At 35.6% G+C, this 23,659-nt stretch overlaps 1 protein-coding gene across 4 annotated transcripts in view; it reads right to left on the bottom strand.

Annotated features, from left to right (window-relative positions):
• The window catches only part of slc24a2 (solute carrier family 24 member 2), a 43,580-nt gene that overhangs the window by 4,256 nt on the left and 15,665 nt on the right, over positions 1–23,659 (bottom strand). Inside the window, exons 3-8 of one of the 4 annotated variants that reach the window (XM_026215780.1) lie at positions 17,703–17,738; positions 16,868–16,976; positions 15,497–15,511; positions 12,259–12,309; positions 8,559–8,639; positions 7,835–7,917 (exon numbers count right to left, since the gene is read on the bottom strand). In XM_026215780.1, the coding sequence (XP_026071565.1) occupies positions 7,835–7,917; positions 8,559–8,639; positions 12,259–12,309; positions 15,497–15,511; positions 16,868–16,976; positions 17,703–17,738 (375 nt within the window). The remainder of the gene's footprint in view (positions 1–7,834; positions 7,918–8,558; positions 8,640–12,258; positions 12,310–15,496; positions 15,512–16,867; positions 16,977–17,702; positions 17,739–23,659) is intronic. The other 3 variants (XM_026215782.1, XM_026215781.1, XM_026215783.1) reach the window with 3 other exon arrangements.

Below are 23,659 nucleotides of genomic sequence, written 5' to 3'. Positions count from 1 at the left end.
GCCAATTCCTAACGGAGGAGAGTTTGTGATGATGCGTGATCAGCATGGAATCAAATGCAACGCTAACAGCAATCATCAACTAACTGACGTCAAACAGAACCGTTCTGATATCTGTGATTGTGCTGAATAAGATGTAGTAATAATCTGTTCATGTCAAACAAACCTCACTGTAACCTTAAAGGGACAGTTCACCCAGAAATAAAAATTCTCACCCTCAAGTCATTCCAAACTTGTATGAGATTCTTTCTTCTGCTGAACACAAAATAAGATATTTTTAAGAACATTGGGAACCAAATGGTTAATGCTAGCCATTGAGTTCCATGGTATTAAAAATAAAGAAAGAAATAAAAATAGCCTGATATGGAAGTCAGTGGCTACCATCGACTATTTGATTTTCAACATTCTTCAGAACATTTTATTTTATGTTCAGAAGAGGAAAGAAATTATGAAACTTATGAACTTGGAATTTATATATATATATATATATATATATATATATATATATATATATATATATATATATATAGTTAATCACATTGGCATATAACTAAACCACCGGAATCAGGAAAATGACTAACTGTTTACCTTTTTGAAAAAAAAAGAAGTTTGCTTAATTGTACTGAATGTGCACTTATAGTATACTTCAAAGTTTATATTTAATAAAATGTACTCGCAGATAATTAGTGACATTATTAGAACTTAGAAAATAAAAAGCAACTTAAGTGACATAAAGAGAGACACTTTCATGACTGTTTCTTAACACACTTAAGTACACTTTTAAAAAGTGACCTTTGTTAAAAAGTTTAAATCAGTGTTTTAATAGTGATCTTTTGTCGAGGTGTACATTATTTTGATGTGTTTACTAATTTACAAAAGCACATCTAAAGTACTTGATTATCATTTTAACTGTACTAAATTGCAATTTCATTGCAAACATACTTAAATACATACCATACACGGTTCAATAGAAATTACTTTAAAGTATATTTTAGTTGATCGTAAATGATTTTCAGTACATTCAGCAGTCCATTTAAACCATATTTCAAAGAATTGTGAAATTACATTTAAATATGTAATTAAGTCCTACTTAAAAAAAAAATACCTATAAGGCTCAGATAATTGCATTTAACATTAATTTAAACTATAGTATATTTAAATTCAATTGTGATTAACATGATTGTCTGAAGACATACATTCAGTTCACTCTTTTAAAGTATTACTTATGTTATAAGTACTGGAAAGAGATGCAATTCATTTCAATAATTTTATTTAAATAATTTAAGTTTTCTGCAGAGGTGAGATAAGCAGTGAATGTCGTTTGACAGTTTCTAGATGTAGAGACTAGGATGAGACGAGGTCTGAATAAAAAGTAATTCTGAAATGCTCTTGGTTATATTTCAATGTTTCCTCTTCTGCTTTGACACCAATGTGTCCTTTCTTTAAGTAAAAATAGCTGCTTTTTGAGAATGTGTTGAGATATTTTTTATGTCACCTTCAACTGAAGTATGTGTGAGAAGTATGTGTGAGAGAGAGAGAGAGGGAGGAGTGTGTGTGAGAAGCATGTGTGTGGGGGGGGGGTGTATGTGTGTGAGTTAGAAGTGTGAGTGTGTGTGTGTGTGGGGGGGGGTGATTGAGAAGTGTGAGTATGTGTGGAAGTGTGTGTGTGTGTGTGTGTGTGTGTGTGCATGTGTGTGTGTGTGTGTGTGTGGAGGGACGGTGTCCTGCAGGAGTCCTGCAGTGTAATTATCAGGACGGCACACTGGTGAAACACTGGTGCGGGTGTGAAGGAAGCACTGCAGCCTCCTGACACACACACACAGGAAAATGAACACTCAAAATAGTTTCAACCGGGAAAGGACAGAAGAGACGAGGTGATCACCAGCCAGTGTTTTATTCACTGACAAGAATAAAACACAGAAGATGATTGTGAAGAAACAGACGAAGGGAGGATACTTTGGTTCTACCTGAAACGTGTTTTTGCATGATTCTTTAATACATTGTGATGATATCATTGTAACCACATGCACTTTTAACCCTTAACCTGCCAGAGAAAACATGATGGACTGAAGTGCTCATGTCAAGTAATGTGCATTACCACTTTTAAAATAAACAATAAAAGTTTAGTAGAGTGATGATAGAAAAGCCAGTAATTTATTGTTGGAAACAACATCTTTATGATATCATATATATATATATATATATATATATATATATATATATATATATATACAGTATTGTTCAAAATAATAGCAGTACAATGTGACTAACCAGAATAATCAAGGTTTTTAGTATATTTTTTATTGCTACGTGGCAAACAAGTTACCAGTAGGTTCAGTAGATTGTCAGAAAACAAACAAGACCCAGCATTCATGATATGCACGCTCTTAAGGCTGTGCAATTGGGCAATTAGTTGAAAGGGGTGTGTTCAAAAAAATAGCAGTGTCTACCTTTGACTGTACAAACTCAAAACTATTTTGTACAAACATTTTTTTTTTTCTGGGATTTAGCAATCCTGTGAATCACTAAACTAATATTTAGTTGTATGACCACAGTTTTTTAAAACTGCTTGACATCTGTGTGGCATGGAGTCAACCAACTTGTGGCACCTCTCAGCTGTTATTCCACTCCATGATTCTTTAACAATATTCCACAATTCATTCACATTTCTTGGTTTTGCTTCAGAAACAGCATTTTTGATATCACCCCACAAGTTCTCAATTGGATTAAGGTCTGGAGATTGGGCTGGCCACTCCATAACATTAATTTTGTTGGTTTGGAACCAAGACTTTGCCCGTTTACTAGTGTGTTTTGGGTCATTGTCTTGTTGAAACAACCATTTCAAGGGCATGTCCTCTTCAGCATAGGGCAACATGACCTCTTCAAGTATTTTAACATATGCAAACTGATCCATGATCCCTGGTATGCGATAAATAGGCCCAACACCATAGTAGGAGAAACATGCCCATATCATGATGCTTGCACCTCCATGCTTCACGGTCTTCACTGTGTACTGTGGCCTGAATTCAGAGTTTGGGGGTCGCCTCACAAACTGCCTGTGGCCTTTGGACCCAAAAAGAACAATTTTAATCTCATCAGTCCACAAAATGTTCCTCCATTTCTCTTTAGGCCAGTTGATGTGTTCTTTGGCAAATTGTAACTTCTTCTGCACATGCCTTTTTTTTAACAGAGGGACTTTGCGGGGGATTCTTGAAAATAGATTAGCTTCACACAGACGTCTTCTAACTGTCACAGTACTTACAGGTAACTCCAGACTGTCTTTGATCATCCTGGAGGTGATCATTGGCTGAGCCTTTGCCATTCTGGTTATTCTTCTATCCATTTTGATGGTTGTCTTCCGTTTTCTTCCACGTCTCTCTGGTTTTGCTCTCCATTTTAAGGCATTGGAGATCATTTTAGCTGAACAGCCTATCATTTTTTGCACCTCTTTATAGGTTTTCCCCTCTCTAATCAACTTTTTAATCAAAGTACGCTGTTCTTCTGAACAATGTCTTGAACGACCCATTTTCCTCAGCTTTCAAATGCATGTTCAACAAGTGTTGGCTTCATCCTTAAATAGGGGCCACCTGATTCACACCTGTTTCTTCACAAAATTGATGACCTCAGTGATTGAATGCCACACTGCTATTTTTTTGAACACACCCCTTTCAACTAATTCAACTAATTGCCCAATTGCACAGCCTTAAGAGCGTGCATATCATGAATGCTGGGTCTCATTTGTTTTCTGAGAATCTACTGAACCTACTGGTAACTTGTTTGCCACGTAGCAATAAAAAAATATACGAAAAACCTTGATTATTCTGGTTAGTCACATTGTACTGCTATTATTTTGAACAATACTGTATATATATATATATATATATATATATATATATATATATATATATATATATATATATATATATGAGAGTCGATGGTTCTTTTCTTTCTCTTATCTCCTCTCCTTCCCCTTCTTTTTTCTCTCTCTCTCCTTCTAGCATTGATCTAGAGACTGGAAAAGCTGGGTTGGGCTTTCTGGGATGGTCCTCAAATGGTTCAGGTCATACTTAGAAGGGAGAGGCTATTATGTGAGTCCAGGAGAGCATAAGTCTAAGTGGACGTCCATGACATGCGGAGTCCCACAAGGGTCAATTCTTGCACCGCTCTTGTTTAGCCTGTATATGCTTCCACTAAGTCAAATAATGAGAAAGAACCAAACTGCATATCACAGCTATGCTGATGATACCCAGATTTACCTAGCCTTATCTCCAAATGACTACAGCCCCATTGACTCCCTCTGCCAATGCATTGGTGAAATTAATGGTTGGATGTGCCAGAACTTTCTTCAGTTAAACGAGGACAAAACTGAAGTCATTGCATTTGGAAACAAAGATGCAGTTGTCAAGGTGACTCTAGGGGTCCAACAACTAAAAATCAAGTCAGGAATCTTGGTGTGATTCTGGAGACAGACCTTAGTTTCAGAAGTCATGTCAAAGCAGTAACTAAATCAGCATACTATCATCTCAAAAACATTGCATGAATTAGAGGTTTTGTTTCCAGTCAAGACTTGGAGAAACTTGTTCATGCCTTTATCCTTTATCACCAGCAGGGTGGACTATTGTAATGGGCTCCTCACCGGCCTTCCCAAAAAGACCATTAGACAGCTGCAGCTCATCCAGAACACTGCTGCCAGGATTCTGACTAGAACCAGAAAATCTGAGCATATCACACCAGTCCTCAGGTCCTTACACTGGCTTCCAGTTACATTTAGGATTGATTTTAAAGTAATTTTAAAGTCACCAAATGACCTAGGACCAAATTATATTGCAGATATGTTCACTGAATACAAACCTAACAGAGCACTCAGATCATTAGGATCAAGTCAGTTAGAAATACCAAGGGTTCACACAAAACAAGGGGAGTCCTCCTTTAGTTACTATGCTGCCCGCAGTTGGAATCAGCTTCCAGAAGAGATCAGATGTGCTAAAACACTAGTCACATTTAAATCTAGACTCAAAACTCATCTGTTTAGCTGTGCATTTGTTGAATAAGCACTGTGCAATGTCCGAACTGATTGCACTGTATTTTCACTGTTTTTTATTTTTATTTTATTTTATGTGAAATCATTTTCTAACTTTTTTAAATTCATTTTAAATAAGTAATTTTTTGATAATTTTAAAAGTTTTAAAATTGCTTGTTTTATTCTTGTTCTTCATTATTATTTTACTTTCTTTTATCTAAAGCACTTTGAATTACCATTGTGTACGAAATGTGCTATATAAATAAACTTGCCTTGCCTTGCCTTGCCTAGCATCTTCCAGGACAATTTGTCCAGACATAAAACAATCCTAAAAGTACAGGAGGAATCATTCTCTTCATTAATAATGTATTGTTCGATGCACATGAGTTGAGAGGAGAGGGTTTGCAGCAGACTTCTCTAGTCCTTCCTCCTCTCCAGTACAATAAAAACAGGACTAGATATTCAGAATAGATACAATTTTTAATGCAACACAATCAAATAATGAAGCAGCAAGGGCATTTTACAGGCTATGTGTGTTACACCATCAGATTTTAACCAGATTATGATAAAATAATAAAATCAAATAAATCAAATTTATTTATTTATTTATTTATTTATTTTTTTTATGTAAATTTCCAGTCACATTTTCTTGGTGTAATAAACATTACTTACAATACCAAAAGAACAAAAACAAATTATACAAATATATTTTTCCATTAACAACAATGTAATCAATATTATATTTATTAAAGCTATGTTCTTATCTCGTCAGGTTAGTTTTTAAGCATTTTACATTAATTAAAATAATAACTCACAGCAGTGTAATTTAATCAATATGTTTACCTTTTCTTTTTAATAGTTAACATTTAACTATTTTAGAATTTTTCTAATTATCAGTCATCAAATTTCACAAAGCTGATTGCTCACTTAAAACCTTTTTAAGTCTTATTTTGAAATAACAAAACTGGTTATGTCTAAGTGTGAGTAATTTAATTACTTTTTAAATTAGTCTTCCCAATTCACACCATTATACTGTTCATTCAGATTGATTAACGAATGCAGAACTCTCACAACCAATCACATTCGAACATAACCAGTCGTATCCAATCATATCGCGATGGAGGCATTGCCTCCTCTCACGTGACTCCCCCCCCCACCCCCATTCATTCTCAATCACCCTCCAGTAAAGTCACAGGACGCTATGGGGTTTCTGTTAACAGTCAATGGGATCAGGGGAGGCAAGCCTCGGCTGTAAATTTACCTGCGGGTGTCACTGTGGGACTCTGAAAATGAGTGATTTATACACATTTTAATGTTATACTTTGTAATATGGACATTGTTTTAAGTTTTTTTTTTTTTTTAGATTCATTTTTTCTGACCTATGCACTGGCTGACATTTGTGGTTGTTTCAAGCATGTTCTTGTTTACTCCAACCAAAGTCTTTGAATGTGTAAATAAATAAACAAGACAATATTTTTTACTTGATTTAAGAATCTTTTGATATTTTGGCTGGAAACAAGACAAAAATCTAAGCTTGGAAAGCATTTTTTGCAGTGTACGTCTGCATGCTGGGACTGTCCCTCGTGCCAACAGGGGGCAGAGGATGAGTAGACAGGACTGTGTGTGTGTGTGTGTGTGTGAGGAGAGAGATGAGCAGACGCAGGTCAGTGGGAGGGAGACAGACGGTCAAATGTGTTTTCCACTGAGTCATCAGAAGCGTGAGGTTTCTGCAGTTCTGCCGTGACTTGGCCTTCGCTTCTGTTTCTAAAGTCAGAGGCGCTTTCTGTCCCGTTTTAGTTTCTGAAATTGCGGTGCATAATGAGTTGAGTGTACAGTAGCAAGTGCGAATCTGTCTCATTTTATTATATCACTATTTTATACACGCTTGAGGTATTCATCACAATGAACTAGCTGGCCAATCAGAGCACACCTCGCTTTTCAGAGCGATGAGCTTTGTAAAAAATGTTTCAGAAGGCGGTGCATAGAGGAGAAACAATAATGTACAGTATGTGGCAAACAATGTGTCTTTTAACCTTAAACTGCATAAACACATTTCATTACACAAAATACACAACATAATGTTCTTTTTATCAACATCATAGGACCTCTTTAACAATAATACCACAGTCAATAAATATTGGTTTATTTGAGCTTATTGCTTATTAAAACATGTTTTCAAACATCCTCTGATGTTTACTTATAAAAATAAGTTAAGACAAATATGTTTGTTAAATAACAAACGAAATAATAATTAAAAACATAAACAAGTTTGTATTTCATGTCAGAACTGTACATCATTTTCCTCTACACTTAAAGGCAAAAAAACATTATATATATATATATATACACACACACACACACACACACACACACACACACACACACACACACACACACACACACACACACACATGCACACGGATCAATCAAATCAAGACAATGTCTCTTTTGGGTTTAAATGAAGATTTTTATATATAATATTTGTTGTTAATTTCCCCTCTTTATTGCTTGAGCCTAATATTTATGAACTGCATTTTTTGCCTGATGTGTTATTGTACTCATTATAATTGTTTGTTTCAGATGAAATTGCACTGGAGTTAGTGAATAGACTGTTTTATTATAAACACCTGATGATACTCATTGCTTCGTATATAATTCTTGAGAAGCAGTTAAATGACTGGTGGATAGCCGAGACGTTTATTACATTGTTTTACCACCTGATTCAATTCAATGATTATTATTATTTATTTATTTATTAGTTTTTTTTGGCAAACAATCATAACCCTGGTGAACGTGTGTTTTATTTAAGTGACTCACTGTGTCTCCGTCCTGTCCCGCAGTGCCATTCATCGGTGGAGTCACGTCCACCTCCACACTCGAGCTGTTTGGCAGATTCTTTTCTACAACACAAACAGAAAAGAAGTACGTGAAATGTGTTTGTCTTCACTAAATGGACAAATTAATCAAATTAATCACCTATATCCAAAATCCTCACATAAATCAATCTAAGGCAGGTCTAGTGTAGTCTTTAGCAGCTGGTTTTTCAGCACCTCGTGCTATAAGAACCACATTTGTAAAATATTTGGACCTTCCCAGATACGTCCATGTTTTCCAAATCCATTCAAACGCTGTACCTTTACATAGTACTGTATTTACATACTTTTCTCTAAAACATGTCTAAAAAAACATGGTATTATTATGGTAGGGTTGATAGTGAAGCAATATTGGCAAAAAAATTTGTATGAAAGTGCAGCAGATGGATTTGAAAGGGTTAAAGATGTTCTGTGGTCACATCAAAGAAGCTGCTCTCAACCGCCCTGCTTTTGATGCTAATATGCTAATATAGAACTGTTAGCATAATTTCCCACTTGAAATGAAAGTCCATGTATGTATTCAACACAAATAGCATCATGGGATTATGATACTTCCTTTCGTTTCTATAAAGTGCATAAGTGCTTGAAACCTAAAGGAAAAGATTAGGTTTAACAGAGCTAGAAACATATTCAGTGAAGTTAGGTTACTATTTTATACAGTCACTTACCAGCAACTCCATTTGAGTCCTCCACCTGGCATTTCTTTTTGGCAATTTTGTGAAGGATGGACGCCTTCTCACGGAATTTCCCTAAAAAAATAAAATAATAATAAATACATAAAAAAGAGTTCAGAAAGAAAGTGAGTGATATGGAGTAACCAATTTTCCCAGCTAAGTGAGCATGTTTCATTTTACCTATTAGATATATAAACAACAACAACAACAACAACAACAAAAAAAACAACAACTATAAGTCATTTCAAAAAAGCACTTCATAATAATGTTCATATATATATATATATATATATATATATATATATATATATATATATATATATATATATATAGAAGTAGACTTATTTGGATGTGTTAACTAACATACGCACATTTAAAGCACTTTGATATAATTTTTTTAATCAGTACAATTTATATATTTTGAATGTACTCAATTACAAAATTGCTAAAATCACAGTTTCAAATATATTTAAGTGCAGGAGTTTAATAGTGTAAAAAAAAAAGTTAAATAGAAATTACTTAAATTGAGTCCTACTTAAGTGTATAAAAAATTACTCTAATGCTCATCTAAATTGCATTAGATATATATTTACACTACAGTACATGTTTCATTTAATTGCAAATAACATGCAGTTAAGCTTCTGAAAATATTGCATTTAGTTCACACTTAAGTAATTTCATAATATTAAAGCATATTTTAATTTCATTATATATATATATATATATATATATATATATATATATATATATATATATATATATATACACACACACACACACATATATATATATATATATATATATATATATATATATATATATATATATAGTAACACTATATGATACAGTATACAGATAAATCGTATTTCGTCATTCCAGCAAGTGTCATAACCAGTAAATCCCTTAAACTGTGAGTCTATATTCACTATTAAGCACAGCCTGCTTGAAAAATGTCAACCAACCATTTGACCTTAAACACAACCTTCAAACCAAGAGCACAATAAACACGGCTGCTTGCCGCTGGTTTAAGAGATAAGAGACAAAGTCTATAAAACTCAGCGTGACGAGAGAGCAGACCCACGGATCAAACATCAATACAGTTGCACAACCTTTCAGGATCCATCAATGTGGAAGTAAAGTGTAGCGCGTTCCTGTCTCGTTCTGTTTGTGTTTGAATTAAACCGCATGAGCAAAAGCTTGCATTATAGCAATGAACGTAATGTGTGGTGGGCTGGTCTCACTTCACTAATGGAAAGCATCATGATCAGTGAATGTCTTTGACCTTCCTGTGGCATCATTGACTCTGATTGGCTGACAGACAGACTGTTGTCTGGCTCGATCAGTGCTTTGACCCCAATCAACACGCACATGTATGTTGTGTGACCTACATATCATTGATACGCCTGGAAAGGTTTGGGATGTAAAGTGGCTTTAGAGTTTGAACTAAACAAGTGTGTGTGTTGCTCTGGGATGTGGTGTAATAAAAACTGATTTGTAGTCAGGATAGTCTTTATTTTCTCAAAATTATATCAAATATTCACTTTTGAAAAGAAGTTCACATAAAAGGGTACTTATTTTGGGAATAAAATATGTTAAAATAATATACTTATGTACAAAATTTATTTAATGCTTATAGGAAATGTAATGCTGAGTACATTCAATTAATTATAGTTTAAGTCTTTATTAAATGCAATTTGCTGAACTTTTATTATTTTTTTATTTTTTATTTTATTTTTTTTATCCACTTACACATTTTTATATGTATTTACCTAATTCTAATGTCTTTGAATTATGGTTACTGTAGGAAAGTACTGCAGAATGTACTGACAAGTATACTTATATACTATACTAAAGTATACTTAAATGTCATTCCTGTATTTAAATATATTTGTAATTTCATGTTCAAGTTGCAATATTTTGCCTTTTTTTGCCAAATAATAATAATAAATAAATGTTTATCACAAAAAGGAGTACACATTTTCCTACTTTTAAAATGAATTATTATAATTTGTAATAAATTATTTATAATTAAACTGAATGTAATTATTTCAGACACTTTTTGAATTCAATTAAATTAAACAAAATGTATTACAGTTTACATTTTTATTTAAAATTCAAATTTCGAGTGATTTTTTTGACCCACTTAAGTAGGACTTAAGAATATCTTTATAATTTTATAATTACACCTCCTGTCTTCAAAAGTTAAATATATTTGTGAACTTTTAAAGTTAAATGCATTTGCCATTAAACATGTATAATGATAAACATTTTAAAATATGTTGACTTGAAATGCAATACTGATTAACACAATGCAGTTAAAAATGTAATTAAGTACTTTACATTTGGTTTAGTATGTTAGTCAACACATCAAAATAAATGTACTTCTTTACAACAAGGCAAAACATTATTAAAGCAATGATTTAAAATGCACTTTTCAGTAAAATTTTTACATTATCACAAAGGTCACATTTTAAAAGTGTACTCAAGTCAGTCATGAACATTTCTCTTATTAAGTCACTTAAGTGGCCTTTCATTTCATTAGTATTATATTATCTGCAAATACAGTTTTATACATACATGTATACATATATACCACTCAACTCAGTTAAGTGCACTTCTTTGTGTATTGTGTAGGTTATTGTTGGGTTACTCTGAATACAAGCAATAGAGTCAGATAAAATATTTACTTGTGTACCCTCCCATGCTGAATGTTACAACATCAAAGTATGTTTAGTATGGAGGAGGGAACTAAAATAAGAAGCCCATCACTCAGTGTAACACACACACACACACACACAGTTTTAGCTGCCTCGCACAGACTGCTGAGCGGTTGCAAACAGTGAAGAGTTACACAGCTTTGTTATCGGAAAACTCTGGCTAATGCATTTTAAAGACTATTAAAGGCTCCCAGTTTTAGGGGAAGTTGTGGCCTAACGGCTAGAGAGTTTGACTCCTAACCCTAAGGTTGTGGGTTCGAGTCTCGGGCCGGCAAAACCTCGACTGAGGTGTCCTTGAGCAAGGCACTGAACCCCCAACTGCTCCCTGGGCGCCGTGGCATAAATAAGTAAATAAATAAATGGCTACCCACTGCTCCGGGTGTGTGTTCACGGTTTGTGTGTGTGTTCACTGCTCTGTGTGTGTGTGCACTTTGGATGGGTTAAATGCAGAGCACAAATTCTGAGTATAGGTCACCAGAGTTGGCTGTATGTCATTTCAGTTCACTTCATTTATTTGCTTTCATGCATGGATGTATTTATTGAAACAGGATGTTTGGGAAGTATATTTAACAAAAGTTAATAATCATGACTTGCTACTTGCCATATATATATATATATATATATATATATATATATATATATATATATATATATATATATATATATATATAAATATATATATATATATATATATATATATATATATATATGCCTTTTAAACAAATCAATAAAAACTTAAAGTACAAACAAAACAGAAGAAAAAAAATGGACTGAGAGAAAGAGAAACCCCCAAGAAAATTCAAAATGACACTCAATTATGGATGAAAACCACGATTTGCACTTATGTGAGTGAAATCTCGGCAAGAGGGTCATGAAACTAAAACCCTCTCTCCCACTCGTGGATGAACAAACAGCATCGTGGGTAGAGAGGTGAAACAGAATGAGAGGAAAATAAGGGTTGACAGAAAGAGTCTTACCTTCCTCCGTCATTGAGTGATAATATTTTAGCTTGCCATAAGTCCCCAGCTCTACAATATCACACACAGAGACAAGGGTAAGGAAACACACGCTAACACATGTACAAACACACACACAAATATACAAGTGTCAGTGAGAAAGAGGAGGTGATGTGGCCAAAATAAATCTCTCTCTAGACCGGTCTCACAGACATAAGTGCAAAAAGAAGGGCATCCAAGATGTAGGGGACTTTGTTTCTTCAGTAGAACACAAACAGATTTATAAAACAAAACATTGTGTTCTATCAATCGTATAATGTAAGTGGATGAGGTTTAAACATACAATAAATAAAAAAAACCCCACACAAACAAAACAAAGCCACCCATCTCTCAAGTGGACCATTGATACTCCTGATTGAGATTATAGATAGAGTGTCAGTGGTTCATTTGAGAGATAGGTGGCAGTAATGCACTTATAAGTCTGCGATCCGCCGTAAAGCAAGAAGAAGCCGCCTCACGTAAAGACTGTAGGCGTTTCTCAATGTCAAGGAGACTTCCTTGGCAGGACTGATCGTTCAAAGTCACTTCCTTCAGAGGCTGGGTGAGACTCCTCTTTAGCATACGGAGTCATTACGTCAGTGAAAAGGCCATTTGAATAACGTTGTGAATGGTATCATTAAATTACTTTGGACAACTTAACTAGTTATTTATAAAAGAAATGCAGATGACCCAATTGTTAAATAACAGCTCAGGTACAGTTAACCATTTGTATTTGTATAATTTTCAATATTATTACAGTAGTAATGTGTACTGGCATTTAAACGTCAAACTTTACTTATATTTACTACAGTTATAACAAATGTTTGGTAAAAACCGACTACGCTAACGTTCGACATTTTTTAATTTTTGAACTAACTTAGATAGCAGCTGCGCGCATAGGATTGTGGGTGATTTGAGAGCGCGAAGAGCGCGAAGGATACACATATGCATCCTTTCCTGTGTATGGGATATTCTTCGAACGAAGGACTCAGTCATTGGTTGAAATTCCGAGGATCGTCGACATTGGAACAGTCCTTCGACGGATGTCGATGACGTAGCATCCTGAAATACTGGCTTCCGAGGATCCTTCCTTGACATTGGGAAACACCTTGTGTTTTGAGGAGGCACTCATACAGTTCAGACAGTTCAGGCACTGCAGTGCATCAGAGGTAAGAAAAAAAAAAAACGATATAAATACTGTTCAGTTTCCTGCACAGACCGATCTTTTTGTGTCTTTACACATCAATATATCATCAAGAGACATATTTTTTCAATTGGTTTTGTTTGTGTATTTTATTTTATTTTATTTTTATGTGTATTTTTTATGTTTTAGCAATGATTGCCATTCACTTACATTATAAGAGTAACAGACCACAACAGTTTCAGTAAAAAATCTCAGTTTCCAACAAATTGTCATTTTTAATGGAACTTTCCCTTTAATGATGCACCTAACAGTTTATTTGACCAAAAACACAACAAATAAATGTGAAATATTATTACAATTTATTTTTTTTAATTTTTAATACAATTTCATAAAATAAATAGGTATAAAATATATTTTAACATGGAAATAAATAGTGTGATGTTTTTGTTTTTATATTTTCATATTTAGAAAATCAGAAATGTAAAATATATATTTTTAAAACAGCAATGTCAAAATACTATATATATATATATATATATATATATATATATATATATATATATATATATATATATATATATATATATATATATTAAACATTGAATAAATAAATACATTTATAAATACATACAATTTTGGCTTTACCCTAAAATGTTCTATTTATATCCAAGTTTAAATCAGATTTTAAATATCACCATTGTTTATTAGTACGATCTTATCTGCTGTAAACCTGTCGTCCAGCAGTGACCTTGCAGAAGGACCTCTGCAGCTGCTGACCGCTCATCCCAGCGGCGCAAAGCTTTTAACATCGATTCAGCTGTTACGAAATAAAGGTCGCATGAAAGACCCGATCAGACGGTTATTGGCCTGCGTATGCAATCAGCTGGAAGAGCCTATGACAGATCACTGTGTCTTTATGAATGTGTGTGTGTGTGTGTGTGTGTTTTGGGGAGGGCAAAGGGGTTAAACAGAGCACTCCAAAAATAGAGGAACTGTTGGTCCAGCGTGGGGGTCGAGCTCAATAATTAATACAAACTGCTGTGCAACAGGTCACACACACACACAGACAGACTACAGCACTGCGTGAAAATATGTGTGTCATGTCAGAGAAGCGTGAAAGCTTGTGTAGTGTGTGTCTGTGTGTGACGGGAAGCTCTGAATTACATGTGCATGTGGAAAACCAGTCACTGGTTATTTATCATGTGTTCAATCTCAATTAATGAACTTATGCAATTCATCGATTCATCTGGGGAGGGTGTTTTACTCCAGAACTCCATTAAAACAAATATATTATGGACACAATCATGATGTGCAGTTGCTATTATGTAACAGGTGCAATTTCACCATATTTTATGTAACATGCCGTTCCTGTAACTAATCTGTAATAAAAAATGTATATATATTTATATATAAATGTTTATATATGTATATATGTTTATATATATATATATATATATAAACATATGCACTCACCGGCCACTTTATTAGGTACACCTGTTCAATTGCTTGGTAACACAAATTGCTAATCAGCCAATCACATGGCAGCAACTCAATGCATTTAGGCATCTAGATGTGGTGAAGACGACTTGTTGAAGATCAAACTGAGCATCAGAACGGGGAAGAAAGGGGATTTAAGTGACTTTGAATGTGGAATGGTTGTTGGTGCCAGATGAGCTGAGTATTTCAAAAAACTGCTGATCTACTGGGATTCTCATGCAAAACCATCTCTAGGGTTATGTGTATATACATTTGGATCTCTGCCTGTGAGAATTAAAAATGTGTTAACAAAAATGCATATATACCATTTAAGCTTGCTGTGAGCACTTAACTGTAAAGTCATAATTTACACACATGTGAATGAGGAACAGAGGATATCAGGGTTATGGGTAACATGAGATTGAGCTCTAGCAAGAAAAATCCAACGCAAAGTGGCAAACACACATGGAAAATTGAAAATAACACACACACAGTATTCATTGTTTCTGAATCCTGTGAATAAACAGAGACAGTACAGACAGCAGGACGAGCGGCTTCAGCCGGGACTGTGATGACAACGAGATTTAGAGAATAACTCACCAGAGTCAGCGAATTCTGAGGAAACAGCAGACGGAGAGAGACAGAGAGACAGACAGAGACAGAGAGAGAGAGAGTTGGATGACAAACCAGAAGAAAAAAACAACACAATTTAGCTACAGCAAAGCCATGTAGTGAATACAAAGATGAGATGAGCTACTGTTCAAATACACATCAAATGTGCAGGCAAGAGGTCAGTTTCAAAGCGTTTTAAAACCCTAAGAAAACAAAAGTGTCTTTTAGATTTGAGATGAACACACAGATTTAATAAAAAAAACTTAAAAATAATAAAACTAAACTAAAACTAAAATGAATAAAAAAATAAATTGTGTTTGTTATTTTGTAACACAGAAAAATGAAAATAAAAATAAATAAAATAATAATAAAAGAATGTCTATAGCCAATCTTAACTGTGCCAAAATAACACTAGCCATGACTTGCTCTACAGCAACACATCAGCTCTTCAGATGAGGTCACATTTACTGTAACTAAGCAAATGTTTGCAGGAGAAATCCAGTCATTTGAACAGGAATGCGTCTGATTGGGAGTTTTACACAAAGGTTAAATAATTCCTCATGTAGATTGTGCTCGTGTTTAACTTTGTTAAGTATGTTCACCGCACTGACCAGCAGAAAGCTGCTTGGTTTGAAAGTGATTTCTGTGTAAGCTCTGCTTTATCGCTGCATTATTGACAACAAACTATGGTCCTTTTTTGCTAAAAGCTCACCATTACATAACTACATCATAAAACATCTCTACAACATGAAGGTTTTATTCTAAAGACCAGTCTTTAATGAAAGCCAGTGAACACAGCCGGTCACACGAACACTGCTGCACTTCATCAGACCACGACAGAAACATCTTCACCAGCTCCAGCAGCAGAGACACGTGTGGAGGAACATGTTTAATACATCAAATTATTACAGTCAAGGTGATAAGAACTTGACAAGAGAAATAGAGTCAAATGAAAACTGATTAATAAATATCAGAATGTGTTAAGAAAACATAAAATTATAGATAAATAAGTTGGTTCTCCCTTTTCTCATTAAATAAAGTGAAAATCTAATGTTCAGTCAAAATCTACATTTTTTAATGATCTGCTGAGTACATGCGTATTCGTCAGTCAATCTACATATTTAAACGTCTCCATGTCTTATTTTTTTGTAAATAAATTAACTTCTCCTCTTCTTCTTCTTCTTCTTCTTCTTCTTCCTTATTATTATTATTATTATTATTAATTTTTTTTTTTATTAATATTATTAGGCAAAAGTTTATATTTTTTATATACTATATTAAATTAAACAGCTCTTTTTAATACTACTTATTTATGTATGTATGTATGTATCTGTGTGTGTGTGTGTGTGTGTGTGTTACCTTCACTGAGAGGGTCGAGTGTGTGGATCATCAGATGAAAGATGCTGTTTCTCATTAGGCTGTTGTGTAGAGAGGCGGAGCTTCCTCCTCTCTGCAGCCGGGGTTTGGCCTGTGATAGGAGGAGAAACATGTCAATCAAAGCCTTCTGGCCAGTGACATCAGATTAATGAGTGCACAGTGACAGTCATCATAGAGACGGCATAAACATGGCGGATCTTAAAGAAGCAGCGTGTTTGAGCAGTTCTAAACTGCGGCTGGACGTCTTGGCCTCTCAGAGGTCAGCGAGGAGGTGGTCAGGGTGACCAGGGTCAAAGGTTAAGGGTGGGCTTAATCTGCCTTCAGAGCAGCTGATGCTACGGCGAAATATCAAAGTGATTAGAAGAGTCAGCTGCTGATTAACACAATCATACAGGTGTCAGGAGTGTGTGTGTGTGCGTGTGAGAGAGAGAGAGAGAGAGAGAGAGAGAGTGGGAGAATATGCACATGCGTGTGTGTGTGTGTGTGTGTGTGCTGCGCTGAGACAAACACTCAGTAAATTGCTCTGAGCATCAGGGATCAGTGCTGGCAGATGTCAAGGTGCTACTTTACTGTCGCTTTGATGGAATTAGGTAGGAAATACATATTTTGTCCATCAGTTATTTCTGATCTGATTTAATCTAATAATACAACAAATAAAATAAAATATCTAATCAAGTCAGCCAGGTCAGTATTTTGAAGAAGTGGGTCTTTTTTGCGGATCACAGGCTTTTATTAAGTAATCTTCATGATTTTCATCACACCACAGACATGATTAAACAGAGCAATCCACAGACACGCACACATGGACAATACTTACCGACTTGCTGTCATCCTCCACTCCACTGGGGCTCAACTTCACAGTCAAGACACAGAGAGAGAGAGAGAGAGAGAGAAAGAGAAAGAGAGAGAGAGACAACAGCACAGAGATGAGAGACAGGACCAGCGGACAGAACACAGACAACAGACTCCACAGAGACACACATTAACAACACATCAGCTGACAGAGTGAGTCTGACCTCTGACCTCACAGAGAGAGTGTGTATAACCTCTGACCTCACAGAGAGAGTGTGTATGACCTCTGACCTTACAGTGAGAGTGTGTATGACCTCTGACCTCACAGTGAGAGTGTGTTTGACCTCTGACCTCACAGGGAGAGTGTGTCTGACCTCTGACCTCACAGGGAGAGTGTGTATAACCTCTGACCTCACAGAGAGTGTATGACCTCTGACCTCAAAGTGAGAGTATGTATGACCTCTGACCTCATAGAGAGTGTGTCTGACCTCACAAAGAGAGTGTGTATGACCTCTGACCTCACAGAGAGAGTGTGTATGACCTCTGACCTCACAGAGAGTGTGTATGACCTCTGACCTCACAGAGAGAGTGTGTATGACCTCTGACCTCACAGTGAGAGTGTGTCTGACCTCTGACCTCACAGGGAGAGTGTGTCTGACCTCTGACCTCACAGGGAGAGTGTGTCTGACCTCTGACCTCACAGAGGGAGTGTTTATGAACTCTGACCTAACAGAGAGAGTGTGTATGCCCTCTGACCTCACAGAGAGTGTGTATGACCTCTGACCTCACAGGGAGAGTGTGTCTGACCTCTGACCTCACAGAGGGAGTGTTTATGAACTCTGACCTAACAGAGGGTGTGTTTATGACCTCTGACATCAGAGTGAGCGTGTGCATCTGACCTCTGACCTCACCGTGAGCATGTGCATCTGACATCTAACCTCACAGGTAGTGTGTTTGACCTCTGACCTCACAAAAGTGTTTTGCCCTTGCAGAGTATATTCTGTGACTTCTGATACTACTGAATGTGTTTTGACCTCACAGAGGTTTTTTTTTTTTTTTATATGAAATCAATTATGTGCTGTTACTACTGGCCTCAAAGATTGTGTGATCGGATGGTACAGAACTTGTGCTTGACCTTTGACCTCACAAAATGCCTATTTTGACCTCTGTCCTCGCCAAATGCGTGATGTGACCTCAACTAAGTCTGTTGTGACCTGACTGAGTGTGGTTTTTTTTAAGTTGACAAGTTTGTGCTGTGACCTCAGACCTCACAGATTTTATTCTGTGACATCTCAACCAACTGACCTAACCAAATGTGTTATGGAATATGCCCTCACTGATTATTATATATATATATTTTTATAATAATTTTTCCAAGTATGTGTTTGTGATGAGTGGGGCGGGCCGAGCCGGTAAAGTGATTGGGCAATGAGTGACACCTGTTCCACTCACGGGTCTCGAGTCCCACGGAGGAGACTGGAAGGATACAAAAGAGGAGCGATGACAGTCAAGGACGAGAGAGGACCAGGCCAGGGGTTTATTTTGTGTTTGGTTTTGGTTGTGCGCGACAGTCGTCTGCGAGGGACTGTCGCGCTGTTTTGTGTTTATTTTGTAATTAAACTTTTATTTGAATATTCGCCGGTTCCCGCTTCCTTCTTCCCGTGAAACCTGGGAGGAAAGAGGGACGCGCTGCTGAAGATCCCTCAACGCTGTGGTGAATCCGCGATGCCATGGAGCAGGGCATAACAGTCTGGCGGGGTGGACATTTGAGGCGGTGGCCCGGAAGCGAGTTCGTCCGTCCCTGGCAACTCACTCCAGCCCACCGCCTCGACCGTCCACGACGCCAGACTGCCACGTCCTGCTTGATGGTACCGCGGATACGACTGCCGTGCACAAACAAAACCAAAACACAAAATAAAACCCAGGCCTGGTCCTCTCTCGTCCTTCACTGTCATTGCTCCTCTTTAGTATACTTCCAATCTCCTCCGTGGGACTCGAGACTGGTGAGTGGAGCAGGTGTCGCTCATTTCTCAATCACTCCACCGGCCTCAGTCTGTTCCCATGGCTCTCGGCCCCGCCCCACTCATCACATGCTGTGAAAACAGATTTTGACCACTGATCATAAGCTATAAACTGTATCTGTTCTAGTGTTCCCAATCCAACAAACTGGAACAAAGCACCATCAAGCTCAAAGGTCATCAGTTCAGCGGGGAAAGCAAAACCATTGGAGGTTCAATTATGATGGAGAAGATTCTAAAATTAGCTCTTAGGACTAAATTAGGTACAAGATAGAGCCCTGGAAGGCCATTTCAAAAGAAGAAAATCAATTTGTACGTCAAGTCTCTGCATACAGTTCATTCATCACCAACCTAAACAAAGCTGCAGTGCGATTCTTAACAATGAGTATTACAAATCAGCATCCATTTCCATATTTTTATTTGACTGTAACGTAAATGTATTTGTGTTAAGAACACTACAATTTTTTTTTATTTTTTTTACTTCATGCATAATGCATTAATCCTTGAATGCATAAATAATGCATAAATAAATTAAAGAACTAATAACAAAAGCAGCCCCTCTCATCACCTACAGGGGATTTCAGGACACATCACAAAGAAGCCATATCATCAATCTCCAACATTTGATAGAACAAAGAAGAGCCTCCTCATTTAAGTGAAGGATCCCAAAATAAAACATTAAAAGATAAAAAAATTATGAATGTCTCTGTAATCAACAAAACATCAAAGCAGTGCTACTTTACTGCACAGTCAACACCTAGAGAGTTTGTGTTGGTAAATGGAATAAGTGTAAACATATAGGCCCATTATTTAGACAAATAGTGCAGCTGTGCTGTGATTTTAACTAAATGGGCAAAATGATTCATTTTCACAAAGCGGCTCAGAGCAAGATTTGAAGATGTGAATAAGTCAAATGTGAAGCTGGTAATAAGAAGGGCTGAAATGACTAATTGGAGGCATTACAGATCAAAGATTAAGCTATTACTTAAAAGATTCTTGAAAAAAAAAGACTTAAAAATATTAAGATTTTTACAGTAATTAAATAGAGTCAATTTCATGTTGACTAATGAGTTCATTATGAGGGACGACTGTGTGCGTGTGTGTGTGTCAGGGTCACCTTGAAGATGCTATGAGGGCCAACAAAATAGAATTGATGAAGGCTGCAGAATGAACATTTATGGAGTAAATTAAGTCATTATGATAATTAGCCTTTCACAAGCTTCATCATAGAGAGTGATTGCAATCAGACTTTAATCTGCAATGTACCACTGACTCCAAGACTGTGACCTCCGCACTTACACACACACAAACACACACACACACACATTCATATTTCTTAATTTATATATATATATATATATATATATATATATATATATATATATATATATATTGCACTTTAACACAGTTTTTTATTATTATAAAAGTCCGTAGCTCACTGGCTCTGAATACGCTTACAGACAGATCATGGATCACAGGAAGGGATGCTCCCGAGCTTGTTTTATATTTAATTTAATTAATGTTATAAATTGAGATTCAGGCTACAATAAATACTGTAACTGCTTCTATATATATATATATATATATATATATATATATATATATATATATATATATATATATATATATATATATATATATATTTATTTATAGATTCTAATAGAGTTTATATTTATACTCTATTATAATCTAATCTAAAAGATGCGAATGACACAAATGTCATAATTGGTTCCACTTCATTGATGAGTTGGAATTTGAATTTACAGAGAAAAAAAAAAGGGGGGGGGGGGTTTGCATAATTGGTTTTCTAAGAAAATTTTATACATTCTGATGATTTAACAAACTAAGAATATAATAACTTCTTTAAATATTTAAATTCCTTAAAAATAGTTTTAATTCTTTAAATGTTTAAATTTCCATCCAAACGTCTGTGGCTACTTATTAAAAGGCGACCTATTATGCCCCTTTTTACAACATGTAATACAAGTCTCAGGTGTCTCTAGAATGTGTCTGTGTAGTTTTAGCTCAAAATATCCCACAGATGATTTATTGTATAATTTTGATATATGCCTGTTTTGAGTGGAAGCAGAAATACGGCCTTGTGCCTGTATCTTTAAATGCAAATGAGCCGCTACTCCCCGCCCCCTTTTCCAGAATAGGGTGGAGCCATTACACCTACTCTACTCTACTCTGCCAAAAAAACATCTGTTTGGCTTTAATTATTGTGTGTATCATGCTGAAATAATGCGTTTTAAAGCCACATCAGTTTAAACTTCTGATATAGTGTTTGCTGAGAGCACAGAAAGCGGCTGTCACATGGCATGTGAGAATTAATCTAAGTGCTCTTTAATGTCTTATTGCAATATATATATATATATATATATATATATATATATATATATATATATATATATATATATATATATATATATATATATATATTGCAAAAAAAATTCACCCAGCAACAGCAAGCATTTCTCCAGGTTCGGTCCCACAGTGGCGGCATCATATACTGCTTCAGTAAGGAAAAGTCCTTTATCACTGCTCTGGCTTCAACATTGGCTAATTCCCTAATATTTTAAAATAGCTTGGATCGATTGAGCTTCAGGTTTCAGCCTGCATCTTGCTGGCAGCTCCTCTCCTTCAGTTTCCATCATGACTGACCTTGCTGCTCAGGATCAAACACAGACTGACAGGATCTCCTTACATACATACACACGTAATCATACTTGTTCACATAGCGACTGACAGTGGGACAGGAACACCTCACCCCTTATATTATGGGATGAGTGGGAAAGATGTCCAAGTTTAATTGATCTAGATTGTTTTTACTCATTATGTTGTCTATGAAATGCATGACAGTGGAAAATTATCTTGCGTAAAAGCACTTTCAACAAATAGGGCACATTTAAATCTCTCTTTACTTAAAAGCATTACAGGCATAAATGAAGACTATTAGATTTGTTAGAAAACACTCATAAGACACTTGGCCTTCTAGACTGTAATCAGCATTGTGTCGCACATTTTACATGCAACCCTATTACAGTTTTTTACGATTGCTTACACACTAAAATGAAAGATAACACACAGCTAATGAAACCTTACATTCAAAGAGCAAAACCTCAGCCCAGATCTGCACAACTATAAGCACATTCTCAGCCTCACACTTTTGGCAAAATACTACACACGTTGTTTTGCAAAAACAGACACGGCCATCAGGTGTGCAGACACTCAGGTGCTTAACTGTGAACTCAACAATCAAGGTGTAGGCACTATAAAAAGTTAACAGGTGGATCTTCCACAAAAATAAAAGGTATTGGTGCAGGAAGAGGAATAGGGAGAAACAAGGTGGAAGGTTTATGATCTCTGAGAAGATTCTTCTCTTGCTGCTTTACAAGGGAGGACATTGACTGTGATATGGATGAAGTGGTCATACCCAGCTATATGAAGAGATGATGCTAAGGTTTGGTTTACTCATCTCCAAAAAAGTGTATGTACTACTGAATATTACATTTGGAATATATTCTGATATTTTTTTAGTGCAAAATGCAGCCTAATTGCAATGATGTACTGAACGATTTTACAATGTGATGGGAAATAAATATTGTCATGAATGTGCAGTACTTGTGTCATGTATTGTGACTGGTCAATATACTCATGTACTTTTTACAATAACTAAAAAAAAAAAAAAAAAAAAAAAAACACTGCATCAAGAATAGAAATGTTAAAAGTGTTTCAGATTGTGCCCAGCAGTGTCTAAATGGCTCAAACAGAATCCAACTGTATGAACCATGTGTTGGCCATATGGTACCAAAATTGGGTTTTGTTAAAGTATTGTAAAGTTTTAAATGAAGTGCTTCATTTTGCAAAATATCTTAGATGTTCTTATACTTGTGTATGGATGTGTTAATTGTGTGTGTGTTTTGATAAAATGAGCCTTGTTTTTAAAACTGTGTCTAAGCAA

The sequence above is a fragment of the Carassius auratus genome, chromosome 32, assembly GCF_003368295.1.
Source record: "Carassius auratus strain Wakin chromosome 32, ASM336829v1, whole genome shotgun sequence".
NCBI lineage: Eukaryota > Metazoa > Chordata > Actinopteri > Cypriniformes > Cyprinidae > Carassius > Carassius auratus.
This window is presented reverse-complemented; position numbering and strand designations above follow the sequence as displayed.